The 17,537-nt window shown below is 40.1% G+C and overlaps 1 protein-coding gene across 1 annotated transcript in view; it reads left to right on the forward strand.

Annotated features, from left to right (window-relative positions):
* The window catches only part of LOC141784774 (corticotropin-releasing factor receptor 1-like), a 90,892-nt gene that overhangs the window by 68,276 nt on the left and 5,079 nt on the right, over positions 1–17,537 (forward strand). The window contains exons 8-13 of the mRNA XM_074662636.1: positions 1,150–1,303; positions 2,300–2,360; positions 4,650–4,722; positions 10,980–11,065; positions 11,228–11,363; positions 11,498–11,539. Coding sequence (XP_074518737.1) covers positions 1,150–1,303; positions 2,300–2,360; positions 4,650–4,722; positions 10,980–11,065; positions 11,228–11,363; positions 11,498–11,539 — 552 coding nt within the window. The remainder of the gene's footprint in view (positions 1–1,149; positions 1,304–2,299; positions 2,361–4,649; positions 4,723–10,979; positions 11,066–11,227; positions 11,364–11,497; positions 11,540–17,537) is intronic.

Genomic DNA, 17,537 nt, shown 5'->3' on the forward strand with positions numbered 1-17,537 from the left:
TACCCAAAGTGCCTCTAGGTTTTCTTCAGACTCTTGGAGGAGCTGGTCAGATTAGGAAGCCATAAGGTCAAAGTCGCTGGTTCAAACAACAGATTTGTGGCCAAATCTCAAAAATTAATTTTAAAATTATGATTCAGTTCTGAAAAGATGCTTTAGAGGATCAAATTTTGAGGATTAAACTTGATCTAGGATGTGCAAATTGATCACCATCAGGCAGCCTCAATGAAATGATGCAAAGTAGGGATTTAACGATACACTCAACTCACGTTTCTATACAATTTCCAATAAGTGATTTTCTCATGATTATTTTTAACAGTATGAGCTTGCAGGCTTACTAAACTATTTCTGCAACTGCAAAACACAAGCCATGCAGTAAATTCAAAATTTAAAACACTCACAGGTATTTATATATTCAAATGAATAAAAACTGTTGGATATATTTTCTCTTATTTTTAACAAGTTAAAGAGAAATCCCTTTTTAATTATCTGAGGTAGAAAGTGCCAGTGAAATTATATTTTCTGTTAAATAACAAAAAATAATCTCAAATCAAAATAACTAAATGAATAATATTTTTTATTAGAAAAAAAACTAAACCTTTTTTGTTTTTGTTGTTGTTTTTTGTTTATTTTGCTTGTTTGGTGACCACCTTATTTATTTATTAAGTTTTTATTTGTTTATTTATATATTTATTTATTTATTTATTTATTTATTGTAATCAAGACCAATCTTTTATTTTTTTATTATTTATTTTTTAATTTTATATTTTTATTAAATTATTATTATTTTATTGTGGGAATCTGATTTAATGTTTTATAATTTTCCTTGAAAGTAGAGACATTATTTATGACATTGTTAAAGGGGAAAAAAAAGAGAAAAGACAACATTGTATATTTTGAATTTATACCATTGTATTTCCTTTAATTGTGTTACTAATAAAAAAATAATAAATAAAATAAAAAAATCTCTTCAAATAAAAAATCTCAGGTTTGCATGTGTTCCTAGTTAAAGATTTACATTTTTATTTGTTTTTTATTTTTTAATTGTATCGATTTCTAACTGCAATGTGAGGGATCTTTACATCCCTATGCAAAAGCACATGCTTTCCCCCAAAGGTCAAAGGTTAACTCGTGTTAAAATTCCTTTCACAGGTGTGGTGCAGACTCGTCACCGCCTCCTTCAACTATTTCCACTCCACAAACTTCTTTTGGATGTTTGGTGAGGGCTGCTACCTCCACACCGCCATCGTGCTCACTTACTCCACCGACAAGCTGCGCAAGTGGATGTTCATCTGCATCGGATGGTGTGAGTACAAAACCTTGGAAACCAAATGAAGGGAGAGCAAAAACAGCAGAGTTTAGAATCCAGACTGACTGCAAAGTCTACATTTCCAAGTTAACTTTAATTGTAGACGGACAGATCTGAGACTGACCTCAACTTCCTTTGTGCAACTTTTGCCTGAAAGATTTCAGCTCAGTGGAACCAACCGAAGGTCAGAAATGAACTCACCAAACAAAGGCAGGATCTGACTCGATGGAGATCCCATGATTTCGTGCGGCAGCTGAGAAATACGTTGTCTTGGGGCTCGCTGACACCCTGTTCCACTCTGTCAAACCAAACTACACACTGCTGAGATTAGGTGTATTGTGCCAGCTGGATTACATTTCCCTCAGGGCAGTGTGAAGCCTCAGTGTGAAGGGGGGATGGCAGCAGTGCCGTGAAGACATAAATAAGATCAAATTCTATCTGTTTCGCTTATCTTTCACCCGGTCTTCAGAAGCAGGGATGTTATTGAAGCAGAGAGGTGCAGACGACAGAAAAAAATCACAATTTTCCCGCTTGTGAGGGTGGATTTTCCTGAGGTGTAGCGTTACACTGATTACAATATTTTGTTAATGAAGTGAAGCATTTCCAGAGACGTCGAGCGTGTCCCAGCAGCTGGCGAGCTCCTCACGGTCCCTTTAGTGTCATTTAACAGTGAGTAATAGGAGTTTATCTGTCGTATTATCCTCCTATAAGTCAGTAACTCAGGCGATCGCTCCACATTAGCGTCAAACTGAGTCCAGCTTTTCTTTTATTCACAAAGAAATTTCAGATGGTGACAAGTCCTGGCTTGCATCTATGGATCTCAGCACACCAATGAAGATCAGTTTTGACAGATCTTGGCAGGGGTTTGGTGCTGAGATGACAACAAAAAAAGAAAAAACCCAAGGAGTTCATTCTGCAGCGTAAAATCCCTGGGGTCATATTTTCTGAAAGATGAAAGGAGACGCTTTCACTTTGTCTCTCTTTCCTTCACAGGTATACCGTTCCCCATCATTGTGGCGTGGGCCATTGGGAAGCTGTATTACGACAATGAGAAGTAAGCTCTTTGTTGATGACGAACAGTTTTTGATATTCAATGAGACCTCTTCTCTTCGCCCGCTAATAAAGGACAAGGGCAAAGTCAGAGTGTGTTACGTTAAAGAGATGAAAGTCTGTTGTAAAGCGGGCGTAATCACACTTCATTGTTACCCTTAATTACACGTCCCTCCTTCGGCCACTTTCACTTTGATTTGAAGAGCTCGGTGTTTGAATTGATGTAAGTAGTCTCCAGCTGAGTGGATTAGACCAGGTGGAAACTGATTCTTTTGATAAAAACGGCAGTTAATCAAGTGTCTGGCTTCTGCAAATCAAGCCCTTGAAGCAGGATTTTTTATAAATCATCAACATACCCTGGCATCTAATGCGTCAGAACGACTGACGGTAGATAAAGATCGATGGTGTGTCTCAAACTCCTGTTGTGTGAAAGTAAAGTGAAAGTACAACCACAGGCTCCAAAGTCACTAAAGCCTTGTTTCCACCAAGTGATCCAGCACCATACAGTGTACCCTGCTAATAAATCCAACAAAGAAGAAAAACACAACACAGTGAACAAAAAGCACGCTATTCATGACGCCATTTTCAAAACAAAAAGAAAGTTACCGTCACAATGTCGACTGGAGATTTAGGCCACGTTTACACAGAGACAAAGATTCTTTCTTTGCGTTTCCAAAAGCCACCCGCGTTCATATGAGGACAGCGTGAAAACGATCCACATTCATACGACTCCAATAGGACAAGTCACAACGATGTAGTAGTTGGCGATGTCGATATACATGTGTATATACGCCACTCGGAAATCAGCCATCATTGTTGTGGTTGCTCTTTCTTTTTTCTGATGTTTTATTGTGTGAGCAAACCAACCTTGAGGCGCATTACCGCCACCAACTGGACCGGAATGGCTTAACTGAAAGTTGTGGCTGCGCGCGCAACCTTCACCTGAAACTGCAAGTGCACATGGGGTGACGTCAGTGTTTCACCCTGAAACGCTCTGTTGTTTTCAAAAGTTTCCGTTTTCAGACAAAACGCAACAGGGTCTTATCTAAACCCAAGGCCAAAATGCAACAAAATGTTATCATATTTGACCGTTTTTGGCGTCGTGTAAACGCAGCCTTAAACATGGCAGGGTTATGTGTTTTTCTTCATTACTGCTGCCGCGCAGATAAAACCAAGACAGTTCCCTAAATTACCGACCCGTACCGTCCCACTTTTTGGTACCCTTCTGTTGGGGTGCCAGAAAAACCAATCCACCCCCAGAAGGTGGAAGTAGAAACACTGCAGTCTGTTGATTGGTCCAAAAAATTGTCATTTTGATTCAGTCATGCAACAGCAGTAATAAAGAACAACACATAACCCTGCCATGGTTAAATCTCCAGCAGACTTTGTGAAAATGACGTCTGGAAGCAGTGCAAAGCTGCTGTCAAAATGAAACTGTGTTGGGTACACTGTGTTGCGCAGCTATGCCATCATGCTATTACAAAGCTGACATGGCTATCAGTATCTGCCTTCTACGCTGCCTACCAAGAAGGGCTCAGGATCAGGCTTTAACGATCCGACCTGTACCCAAACTGCACTGATCCGTACCGGACCACTTGATATCCAGACTCTGGAAGCTTTGACTCCTGACACAAAACACACCTCAAACTTAAAGATCAACTGTCCAATTCCTGTGGCTGTCTGAAGCAGGAAGTTCAATGACTGTCATGATATTGATTCTCTTTCTTAGGTTTTCAAGCCTGAGCTTCTCTAAAAGATTTTCTGTCACTCAGAGCCGCAAAAAAAAAGAAGTTGTCCTTCTGTCTTTAAAACACCTGTGAGAAATAAAAATTACCCTCATCCTTGAAAATCTCATTTTTAAGGATAAATAGGATTAAACCTTGTGAATTTTACCTTTTTTTTTAAACATTTTTTAACAAAATATTTCAAATGGCATCGATTATTTCCACATTTCCCAGGCAGAACCCTCTTTTTTGTACATTTCTGTCCTAGGAAATTATCAATATAAAGTCATATTAATGTGAAACGCTCTCATCACACAGGCAGGTGGTTTCATTTGCCTGGGAAAAATGAGCTTTTAGAATCTAATTATAAACGGAAACAACTCTGTAATGCATTCTGGGTGAATTACTGACTGGGAGCATGTTTTTAAACCCCTGGAGTGAAGAAATGAAATGAATCCAGCACACACAGAGCTCAGAGGTGAATTCCTTATGACGGATGATGATTGACAATCTGAATACATCTGTCTGTGAGAACCAAGCGTGTCTGATTGCTTTTGTGGACGTTGCAGATGCTGGTTTGGGAAGCGAGCGGGCGTATACACAGACTACATCTACCAGGGGCCCATGATTCTGGTGTTGGTGGTAAGACAGCTTTGAGTTTTTGTCCTTCAGCTCACACTCTGTTTAATAAAACCTGCTCGGACTATTAGTCTTCATTATGTCTTTGGAGGGCTGGCAGGCGAGACTTGTTGGAAAGCTCGACACATTCTTCATGTGAGCGCTGATAAATGTGACGCTCCGACGCGATACCAATCAAGATTTAAATCTGCAGTTGGCGAGTTTGAAGAAATATGGAGATAATTTTTTTGGCAAAAGAAGATGGGAATCCAACGATGTGTTCAGGCTTGTTTCTACGGAGAATTATCTCTGAGAATGTGTCGTTTTCATCCCTACAGGGATGTTTATCATGTGAAAACTATTGTGAAATCTGTGCTCTATAAATTTCACTGAAAAGCTCGATCATCACAAGCAGACAAGGGCAAGAGTCCCATCAGGAGGAACGTGCCCCAAATGTATAAAATGGAAAAGTGAGCAGAGCCAAAATAAGAGACAAATATCCTGAAAAAATTATGGAATAAAAGTAAATGAAACCTCCAGGCCTCTAGGGGGAGTGCTAGTTTGGGAAACATGTCAAAGAAATAACCAACAGTGTGGAAATTCCTGTTTTTTTCCATGAATCATTGCTTTAAGTGTCATATCATAGCTGAATGAGTTAGAAAAAAAATGTTTAAAAGAAACACAGCTCCATTAAGTGCTCCCCCTAGAGGCCTGGAGGATCATTCTGTGACTGGTATTTGATTTCTTGTTGGTTTGCTTTTAATTATGCAGGATTTAGTTTATTTATTTGAGTTTGTTCACCTAGAAAGTATTTATCTGTATTTTCATTAGGGTTTGGAGAAAAAATTGAAAATCGATGTGTCAGGATTTTTTTGGGACAATATCAAAATCAGGATTCTTTGCCCAAAAATCGATACTTTCTTTCAAATTCAAATTCAAATTCTTCATTTCAGTCTTTGTTTTTAAACTGGATTGGAAAAAAGTTTTCACTTTTCTCCAACAGAGGGCAAAATGTTTCATTCTGACTCATGTAATGTGCGTATAATGGAAAAATATGTAGACATTATCATCATCATCATTTAACTTTTTCACATGGTCTGGTGGTAAAAAAGCAAACTAAAAATGATAAATATTGAAGAATTGCAATTTTAATTGAATCGGCACCCCAAAATTCGGAAAAAAAAAAAGAGTCAAATCGTGAGAATAGCATATGGTCCTAACTCTGATTTTCATCCTGTTTCTGTTTCTCCATGCTTTGTATATTCTTTGTTTTTATGTTTCTGAGTTTGTCTTTTTCGGCTCTTTTAGCATCGAGGTCTAAAAATTTTATAATACTTAATCCAACCCTAAAAACAATGCTCTTCCAAAGTGCAAGAATCACAAGTCAACAGCAACGCTGCCACACACAGCGAGAGGACACAGAGCTGTGAATCTTTAATGTTCAGCAGAGAGTAACGGCTCCCTTCGAGGAGAGATAGATAACGTCTTTAAACGGACAGTAAGCAGCTGCCATCCTCTCCTCCAGCCCTCAGAGCCTTCAGAGCCTTCAGAGCAGAGTCCTGTTTTGGTGACTCCTCCTCACCCCCCTGACAGCGGACGTGATGCCAAGCACTCAGCCCTGCAGGGAGCCCATGTGAATGATCCAGCAGATTTTGGTCTGAGCCCGGTGTCTCGTACAAGCTTTAGTCATCTCTAACTCCCCACTGGCACAGCTTCCAAAATACCATCCTCAGTCATTATCCACTCGCCTGCCCTTACACTCCTCCATCTCCGCTGGCTCTGCCCTCTCTCTGGCACTCTGGGCCGTTTCTCTGCTCGGTTTGGTCTATTTCCTCCCGCCAGGTCTCGGGTGGTGGAGTGACCTTACTATCCTCGTCAGAAACAGCAGTCTCACTTATCTGTTCTCCAAAGTTGAAAAAGTCATCGCACCAAAAGGCGCTGTGTTCGCAGCCTGTCTTTCCCCTGAAGCTCTCATCTGCCGTTTTCAATATCTCTCTGCTTCTTTCATAAAATTTTCCTTCATTCTTGCCTCAATAGAAACTCTCCTCTCAGGCTTTTATCTCTGAGCCTGGCACAGATCATTCAGGATCATCAGGAGGTCAGCAGAGTAGTTGTGATGTTTCCCCTGCTAGTGAACGCTCTGCTCCTTATCAGCGCTGGTTTCAGTGTAATACTCTGATGTAATGTTGTAAAGCAAACATGCTGCATGATTATTAAATAGGTAACAAAGTGGAGAAGGTTAGCGAGGGCTGTAGATCTCCTTAGAGCAGGCATGGGCAAACTACGGCCCAGGGACCACAGGCGGCCCGTTAAATGTTTTAATCCGGCCCGCCGAACTTGAAAAAATCAAATGAATAAACCTTGTTAATGTTTTATTTTCCCTGCAATTCTGATGTTTTCCCAATAGATAGCGCACTGTAGATACATTTGCTTTGTTGAGGTGAAGCGTAGGCCTATTACTCCACGTTTGCACTTTACCCTCTGACCCATCAGCCCTTCTGTAAAGATGAACGGACCTAAGAAAAGGAAAGTGGACAAAACAAAACTCATTGAAACACATGGAAGTGTGCATATGCGCGCGGATAACATGGAATGGATCGTCAGCGATCTGTTACTTATATTAAAAAAAAGCTCAGGAACATGTCTGTATAAACCTTCAATGTGAGTAATTTGTCTAATTTTTATATAGAGACGTTCACATTTAATATCAAAATATCACACAAACAATTTTGACACAATGTTTTATTATTTTTTCTTTTTTCATTTTTTTGAAACCAAGACAGAAAAAAAACGTGTTTTTCTGTTTTTCTGTAATTCCGTTTTTCCGTTTTGGTTTTAAAACAGAAAAACAAAAAAACAAGTCGGTTTTTTCATTTTTTTTTAAATTTTGTTTTGAAACAGAATAACGAAAGAACGAACCATACACGGATTAAAAATCCCATTATAATTCCATTCTCTCATATTCTAATTTTAATTTCAAAACAAAATCAAAACAGCGAAAAATAGACCGTTATTTGTTTTCTGATTTTTGATTTGAAAACGAAAAATTGAATAACAAGTCGTTATCCGTTTTCCGATTTTAGATTCTAAAACAGATATGGAATGAACGAATGATACCCTGATAGTTACCAAAGCACTCCATCCATCTGCTCCTGGTCCGGCCCCTTTGTCAAATGTTAGAACCCATTGTGGCCCATGAATCAAAAAGTTCGCCCACCCCTGCCTTAGAGATTGCAGCTGATGTTATTTTCTTCTGGCAGCTGTTTCTGTGCCTGTGTGCATTATTCGCACCTGGTGCAGAACGTATTGTTTTTATAATCAAGCACATTGCACTTCAAAACAATCCTAAAAAAACTTTTTATGAGTCTGAACCTCAGGAGAATGCATTCCTCTGCAAAGGTCCGGCTTGACCCTGTGTGTCTGAGGACAGCCTGCCTTTTAACAGCAGAGACCCCAAGAGGAGCTGAAGTAAAGGTCACTTGGTGGCCTGTTGCTTTTTTGTCTCTGGAAAATGTCTGTGTGCGTACAAAAGGATGTTTTTACCCCTAACCAGCCGAGCAGACGAGGATATGTGCAGCTCCCATCAATCTCTGGCTCTCATCACAGAGATATGTCTCTTGGATCGATAACGACTCCTGGAAGCTTCCGGTGGAGTTGGTGATTTAGAGCTTAGAGCCCAAGACTCTCCGTCTGTGCATTTTATTGCTTGAGCCCTAAGATATAAATAATAACACATTTTATTCATATTAATCGGAGACGTCTCAGATGTGTTTTGGGAGCAGGTTGCAGAAGAAAGATGAAGCTGACTTTACCCAGACTTTTCCTGCTCTGAAAATGTCTGCAGGTAGAAGTCAAGAAAGAGATGTAAACATACAACCACAATCTTGTATCATAGCTGCTTGAGTCTCCTAACAGATTGTTTCTGGACAGATTTGTTTGACTTAAAACTTGGGATGTCTGGAACTTTTCAGGAGTGCTTCAGTAAAAAAGGCTTGAGTCTAAGAAAGAATTGCTGTAGATTGTCAAAGCGATTTAATTCAAGCTAAATCCTCTCTAACTGGTTTAGCAGATTGCCCTCAGGATTACATTACGTCGATACGTTCACCTCATTTACTCTCCTCAGAGACCTCTCTCCAAGAAAACCTCCAGCTCCAACCAGCTCATCGTTCTGCGACATATTTCGGGTTAATTTGCAGAATCTGTTTGTAGAGATCAGTCTCGCCAAAGCCTGATATAGCTTGTCAGTTTCAATGTTGTCCGAGAAATGTTGACTCTGAGTAGCATCATCTAAACACGCTGGAGTTTATTCTGAGTTGAAGCCTCACATATGGTCCGGCTGCCAACACTGAGCAGGAAGCAATGCTCAGACCCTCCAGAGAAAAGCTACAAACATTAAACGTCAGTTAATTAACTCATAAAATCTTAAAGGGGCTGTGAGGAGTTTGAAAGTGATCTTGAAAAAGTCTCCCCTCTAGATATATGCCTGATCATAATTCACACTATAAAATGAGATTATCAGCGCCAATATTCTTGGTTACAGGTTATTTTAAATTGCTCCCTCTTAGCTTCCAGTTCAGGTTGACTAGGACTGGATTGATTTATGGCACGTCTAGGCTATGACAACACCAGGCCAACTGAGGAAGTTTAGTAGTGAGCTGAAAACAATTTCTGTGATTAATTTTGTAGTGATGGTGGATACAGGAGCCTAACTATCGGACAGAAAAAGGACAGAAGAGCAGAAGAAAGCTAAACAGGAGAGTGATAGAGTTAGCGTTAGCGTGATCACGGCTGACAGTTTGACTAGTGAATAAAAACAGTAGTGTTCAAGAATCTGCATCATCATGAGTGCAGCGTCTGGATGGACGTTATGTTTTACTTTACTTTTCTACTTTACTAAAGTTGTGCGCATTTCTGGTTGTTATGGAAACACCGGCAAGGCGAGATTGTTCTTTATCGAAACTTCAGAAATATCGCTTTTATTTTGCGAAAAATCTAATGGAAACACATCTAATGTTTACTTGTTGTAGGGTTAGCCTACAGATATATTGACGCACCGGGCTAACATATAGCCGGCTGCTACAATGTTTGCTTGATGTCTTGTTTGAAACAGTAGCACTACATTACTGTACTGATAGATACCTTACCTCGGTGCGTTGTATCCAGTAAAAATTGTTGTAGCAGCCTCCTGGTACCAAATTATCATGAGTTAAGTCCTACAGGTGCAATTCTTTAATTTCCATCCATAGCATCGTGGCACTGTCAAGACATCAGAAAAACAATACAAAACAATTCAAAGTTTGACAGATATTTAAAACACACACTTAATGACACATCAATATTGCACTGTCCCGCTATACAAATATTGCACAGTATATAAATATTGCAGCGTCACTTCACCTGAATACCATCCTAGATTTATGCTAATTGCAGGGCACACATGCCACCCCAGAACATGAATGACCGCAACATAATTGCCCTGTGGCCACTTACAGTCGTCTTGAACAAAGAAAATTTGTTTCGATCCAATCTCCATTTAATTCCAAAACAAACTCTCACTAAAAGTAATTGACGACAGTGTGCGGAGACTCCAGGCCAGAAGGTGGCAATGCAGTCCAATTAAAACAGATCCTCTTCATAGCATCTTTAAATATTAGTAAAATTAACTTTAATTAACAGTGTACTCATGGATGAGGATCCCCTCCTGAAGCTGAGGAAAGATTGTGTGTTTTTTATTGGATAATGTTTTGTTTTATTCCACTGACCTGCAGATGTAATAAAACTCTCCTCGCTCACATTCAGATAAACTTTCCGCCTCCTGGGTCCTCTCCTCACTCTGCAGCTCTCTGAATCCGAGCAGAGGTGTTCCCCCAGCTGGACTCGGCAATTTCCTCCACGTCACCAACTGTCAGATTGCATTTCTTGGCTCGGGGGAACTTTTTCCCCGACGTGAGACTATCACCGATCAAAAATTCACAACCTGCTCCGATCTTGACTTATTCATCTCATCCTGAAGTGTTTCTTATGACTGAGAATCTGTCGTCCTGCAATCCTGATCATAACAGACCGACTTCTCCTCTCCAGCTCAAACTTTTTGTGAACTTTTTTCCTCTCAGGTTATTTATGTGCAAATTGAAAATGTGCTTTAAAGCAGAGGACTGTATCCTGAGCTTATTGCGTGCTTCAAACTGATAACGTTCCTCTAAAACAGCCTTTCACTGGCTTTAATAGGCTGCCTAATGTGTTTTTAAGAGGCTCTCATTGTCGTTTGATTTTTCCCGCAGATCAATTTCATTTTTCTCTTCAACATCGTGAGGATCCTGATGACCAAACTTCGAGCCTCCACCACTTCAGAGACAATCCAATACAGGTGAGGGTAATGAATAAATAAATTAACCCGCTGTGAGCACACGGACGAACACTCAGGTCCTTCACGGGGTTCACACCTTGAATAATTCATGGTTCACCCTCTCAGTCAGTCTGAAACACACCGTCTTCCTGATGTGCTTGTCTGAATCTTTGTTATCTGCAGGAAAGCTGTGAAGGCTACGCTGGTTCTTCTTCCTCTCCTGGGAATCACTTACATGCTTTTTTTCGTCAACCCGGGAGAAGACGAGATCTCCCAGATCGTCTTTATTTACTTCAACTCTTTTTTGGAGTCCTTTCAGGTAAGATTCAAAAAGTATTTCCTTCATTGAGAAAGTTTTATGACTGTTTGGAGCGTGTGTGTGTGTGTGATGAAACAGGATCAGGGCGTTCCTCTTTAATGTTGATGTTTTGTTCCTCTCCTCCTCCCTTGCAGGGATTCTTTGTGTCCGTGTTTTACTGCTTCCTAAACAGTGAGGTAAGCACATTTGCATCCGTTTATTGATCCAACGTGTCCCCTGCTTCACATAATTACTTATACTCCTCCTCCTCTTCCTCCTCCTTTGCTCTGGGAGCTTCACTCGCTGTGTTTCTGCAGCGTGATGAAGCTCGGAGCTCTTTTATTTAGGGCCCAATTAAGAGCTGTCATGTAGCAACATAAGTGACATCACTTGGGACGCTTTATGACGCTGTCAGGCTTCATTTGGCTCCGCTGAGAAATCAGGAGAGAAACCCTCTCGGACTAGCAGAGTAATAATCATAATCATTCTTGCATGCAGATTAAATACTGCAGTTTGAAGTGTATTTACAGGTGAGATAAAGGTATGACGAACAATGTGTGGCTTAAAAAACAGATCAGAGCAGCATGATGAACTTGCTTCGACTCGTCCTGCACTGAAACTGATCCAGGCTCTCAGTTTGATCCAGGCTCAGCTGGGCATGAGCACGAACACCTCATGTGCATAAATCACGCGATCATAAAATGTCACACACACACACACATGGAGAGTGTAACTCTGACACTGCACACTTCTTGTAAACTGAGGATGCAAAGCCAGGCGTGTTTACAGGAAGCACAGTTTTACAGTCAGAGAACAGAGACCATGAACGCACCATCACAGACTCAGACCTGTTTTATCTTCAGAGATTCTCAGTCTTTAAACGATGTTATGTTCAACTATTTGCTCTCTCAGAAACCTCTGCCGATCTTAACTCCTGCATGACTCTCTGAAATCTCCTTTCTGCATCCATCATCTCCCAAACCTTTTAGAAATAACTCATTGAGAGTCTCAACCATTAAGAATTGATCCTAGAATGACCATAAAACATTACAATATGTTTTTTTAATATCTGATATGTTGTCTTGGATATGCAGTTGTCATCAAAAATGTTCTTACCTCATGGAAAACATCACCCTTTTTTAGATTCTTTCTTTGTAAAAGCTTTTATATTGCCACTTCCTGTGTGTCTTTTGTCAGCTCATTGCACAAATCCAAATAGAGTTTGCTAAACTTCATTTGCATGATAACAGATACAGCCAAAAGTGACTCATACTCCTGAGAATATCTCAACAAAAATGTCCCAAATGTGTTCATCTTTGTCCAGTAGTTAATTGAAATTTTTACAATGAAATCAATTGCTTTTGGGCCCAAATGTTAAAAACAGCAACTTTCCAGAAGAAATAGAGGAAATTTGTTCTGGTCATCCTCAATTTTCAGACCCAGTCTTACACAAAGGAGGTCTCCATGGACATTAGCCTCTGAAGACAAAATAGGTCATCAGCAAGACCCCTACTTTTGTTCAACTATCCTGGGGTCTAATGAGACAAAGTAGGAGTTGCTTGGCCATATGGATACTGAATTTGTCTAAAGCAGGAAGGTGAAACTTACAAGCCGAAGCATAGTGGTGGAAACAGAAGTTCGACTTAATACTGGGTGCATTTTGTTGTTTTTCCTTTAAGTAAAACTAGGACAGGTCCCCAGATAACCTACTCCTACCGTCCCACTTTTTGTTACCCTTTTGTTGGGTTGCCAGACAAATCGATTGCATCCCTGAAGGTGGAGCTAGAAACGCTGCAGTGCATTGATTGGTCAAAAGACTCATTACTTCCTGTGCCACAGTGGTAATAAAGAACAACACACAACCCTGCCATGTTTACATCTCTAGACGACTTTGTGAAGATAATTTTATTTTTGTTTGGAAAATGGCGTCACCAACAGTGTTAAAGTGCTGTTGAAATGGAACTGTGTTGCATTTTTCTTATTGGTTGGATTTAGTAGTTGGGCACACTGTGTCGCGTTGCTATGCTGTTACGCTGTCACAGCCCCTGGCTTACACGCCAAGGGCATGGTTGGTTGTGGAACAGATAAACCGGACAACCTCAGCTTCTAAACAGATCTATAACACTGTTAATGAGCACAAAAACAGAGGACTGGTGCCATATAAACATGCATGAGAAGCAGAGTTAACTTAGAAAATCAATAATGTCAATGATAAATTGTTATCTGAAAAACTTAAAGATGTAGTGTGGCTGATCGGTGTCTTAAGACTTCCTGTTGGAGCAGTAGTTCAGTGGAGCTGTTTTGTAGCTAAGGATGGGTACAGATTAGGTACTTTTATAGGTGCCGACCGAATTCTGTCAAAAGTACCTGGTACCAATTCACGTAAAATCAAAAGGTACCTAAATGCATCCTAGTGACTGTGAGGGAGTGGAAGAGTAGGTGATTTTCCATGCTGGGCATGAAAATAACATTTCATAGTTATATAATTAAGAATAAGTTAAATTGAAAAAAATTACACTTAATTATTATAATTTACACTTAATTATAAACAAATTGATATTTTTTTTACCACATAAATACAAAAAAGTACTGAAAAAATAGTTACTGTTGAGTACCAGCTGTGATTGCCAGGTACCAATTTTCAGTACCATATCGTTTCAAATGTGAAAGGTACCCATCCCTATTTGTAACAACAAAAAAGTGTCCGATGCCCTCATGTGATGGGGAGGAAATGATCCAAGACCTGCTCCTGGACTCTTACAGATCCAAAGAGATCCAACACAAAATGACTGGAATTGGATTCAACATCATCATCAACAGGAAATTGATCCGGAGACTGTTCTGCCTCATCATGTCTATCACAAACACTCACATCTGGAAAACCCGCACTAAAACTGTCATTTACTGAGCTGTGATCCCAAGTGACGCAGTTTTTAAGATAATTAAAACTAAACTTAAGAGGAGAAAATCCATGGATGTGAAAAGGGGAAGTCCTGTACCCTTGGACACCCTAAATCTTTGAATTTGTTCTTTTTTCTTATGCTGTTTTGATCGTGTGTTTTTGTAAATCTTTGCACTGATGGTATTTTGAATGTTTTCCTTTTGTAATTTGTCTTTGAGTATTGAATACATAATCTTTTAAATTAAAGAAAAAGACACACAAACAGGATCAGGCTTTACCGATCCAACCTGTACTAAACTGTACAGATGCATACCGGATCGCTTGGTGAAAACGGGGCTATACTTCTACGGAGATGCTTCTCTCTCAGTAGATCAGGGAACCTCGTCAAGCTCTAAGGAATCATAACAGAAAGAGAATTAAACAACAGGGTCTTTGATGAAAACATGAAGGAGTCTGCTGAGACGTACCAGCTGGACATTGATCTTAAACACACCTCCAAGGTAGTGGAGAAACGGTTCAAGAAAGATGATGTCAACCTCCTAGATCGACTAAATCAGAGATCAAGAACTTCTTTTTAGAGGAAACCGACCAACCTGACCCAGCTTGAAGCTTTCGCTCAGGAGGAGTGGGCCAGCACCCCACAGGAGACATGCAGGAAGTTTGTAGACACAAGAATCGTCTAGAAGGAGTCATAAAAAAACAAAGGCGATGTTATTGACGATTAAAGAAAGACATTAGACGAGGTTTTGACATGAAGTGTGGGTAAAAATAGCTCTTTAATTGCCCAGACTTGTGTAACCGTGGTGAGGTTTGTTCTGGTCTTTGTTCCCTGATTCCTGCGGAGAGATTGGCATTTTCAAACATGATGTGCCAGGATTACACAAGCTGCAGAAATAACAGAGAAACATCATTACACATCAAACAGACGCTCGGAGCTTCAGTTATACGACGTTTTTTCTCTCCTCGACAAATAAGGCTCAGAGATACGTCTCCCCCTCCCTCCTTCTCTTATCTTTTACTGTCTCCTCCCGTCCTTTCATACCCTCTCCAGATGTTTCCCAGCAGCCAAGAAACACGCAAACAGTTGTTTCATAGTTTACTTTATTTTTTATTATAAACACGAAACCGTACAAAGCATGAACCGTGAAGTGAAACAGATGTTAGAGAGGGACGATGGCTCAAACAGCGACTCTGCTGCTGCGTCAAATCAAACACTGAGCCTCAACCCTCGGTTTTTAATCTGATTCTGAATTCAAATTTTGACCCAATGATGGCATTAGAGAAATGTTAAGTGATCACTTAAGATGTTAAAACTCATCCTGAGGGGGGCAGAGATGACTGAGCCAAAGTTTAGAGCAATCTTTTAATGAATGTCAAGATATTTGCCTCAAAACCACAAACGTCGACTCCATGACGGCACTGAGAGGAAAAGTCAGCCAGTCATCAACTTTTAAGATCCTTACTGTTACCGACAGAGGTTTTCAGCTGAGCTTCAGGAACATGTGAAAGCTTCTGCATGTGTGACCAAGAGGTCAGATACTATGAATAGCTTTAAAGGTCAGGAGTACGATCTGAAAACTGACTCTGGGAGCTGAGCGAGGAAACTAACAGAGGTGTTTTATAGACACTTGACCTAGTTCTTGTTGAAAATCTGAGCTCTACAATCTAAAGTCAATTCAAAGATGTGTGATTGAGGAGGAGATGATGGCGTGAGTCAGTCTGTCTCTTCAGATAAATCATCTCTGCGATGTTTCTAACAGCCTGAAAAAAAAGACGGATCGCGGTGAGGTGATGATGAGATCGACACATGGTGAGAGTGAAATCAGCAGCTCTTGATGCCGCTCTTCAATCCAAACAGAGATCAGTAAATGTTAAAGCTGATGAGCTGTTTGGTCTGATGCTGATACTCTCATGTTCCGGAGACAGAGCTGCTCTCTGGTATCACGTTCGTCCTGTAGAAGTTGGTACTGTGACCGTTCTTGACCCACTTATTCACTCGTTTTATTTTTAGTGTAACGTATCTTCAAACTGTAAATAAGCCTCTACTCAAACAACGCTGATTCTCATCTTTCCAACCACTCAAAGTCACTTTCCTCCTTTCATACCACGTCTAACCTGTGATGAAAGACAATGCTGTGACGAGAGAACGACTGACGTACAATCCAAACAGAGGTTTTCTCAAAAGGGACTGTGAGGAGTTTCTAAGTGATCTTGAAAAAGTCTCTCTGCAAGATTAATACCTGATCATAACCCACACTTTAAAATGAGATTATCATCGCCAATAAAGGTCATTCCTATATGCTGTTTCTGCTTCCCGACCGAAACGAGCAGGACCAGATTCACTTCCATCACATCTAGGTCTCTATGACAACATCACGCCGGCTAACAAGGTTTAGTTGTGAGAAGAGACATCTGTGTTTTTCTCTGCTGAAAACAATTTCTATGATTAATTTTATTGTGATTATGGACACTGAAGCCTAACTGTCGGACAGTAAAAGGACAAAAGAGCAGAAGAAAGATTAACAGGAGAGAGATAGAGCACGAGCTAAAGGCTAACACATATACAAAATGTTAAAACACCAGCTCAAGGCTAAAACACAAGCTAAAGGTTGAAACCAAGGCTAAAACACAGGCTTAAGGCTAAAACAATTGTAAAAACCTAAGTACAAGCTAAAGGCTAAAAAACAAGCTAAAGGCTAAAACACAGGCTAAAGGCTTAAACACAAGTTTAAGGCTAAAATTAGGCATAAGGGTAAAACACAGGCTAAAAGCTAAAACACAAGTTAGAGGCTAAAACACTGGCTAAAGGCTTAAACACATGCTAAAGGCTAAAACACTGGCCAAAGTATTAAACACAGGCTAAAGGCTAAATCACAGGATAATGGCTAAAATTCAAGCTAAAGGCTAAAACACTGGCTAAAGTTTTAAACACAAGCCAAGGGCTAAAACACAAGCCAACGGCTAAAAGACTGGCTTAAACACAGGTTAAAGGCTTAAACGTAAGCTAGAAGCTTACACAAGCCTAAGGCTTAAAAACAGGCGTGAGGCTTAAACACAAGCCAACAGCTGAAACACACACTTATAGCTAAAGCACAAGCTAAAGGCTAAAACACAAGCTAAAGGCTTAAACACTGGCTAAAGGCTTAAACACTTGCTTATACCTTAATACTAGCTAAAGGCTAAAAAGCAAGCTAAAGGCTTAAACACAGGCCAAAGACTACAACACTGGCTAAAACACAGGCGAAAGGCTAAATAACAAGCAAGAGGCTTACACAAGCTAAGGGCTAAAATAC

This window comes from Halichoeres trimaculatus, unplaced genomic scaffold (genome assembly GCF_033239565.1).
Source record: "Halichoeres trimaculatus isolate MK-OKI-2021-1 unplaced genomic scaffold, fHalTri1.1 fHalTri1_scaffold_23, whole genome shotgun sequence".
In the NCBI taxonomy this organism is placed as follows: domain Eukaryota; kingdom Metazoa; phylum Chordata; class Actinopteri; order Labriformes; family Labridae; genus Halichoeres; species Halichoeres trimaculatus.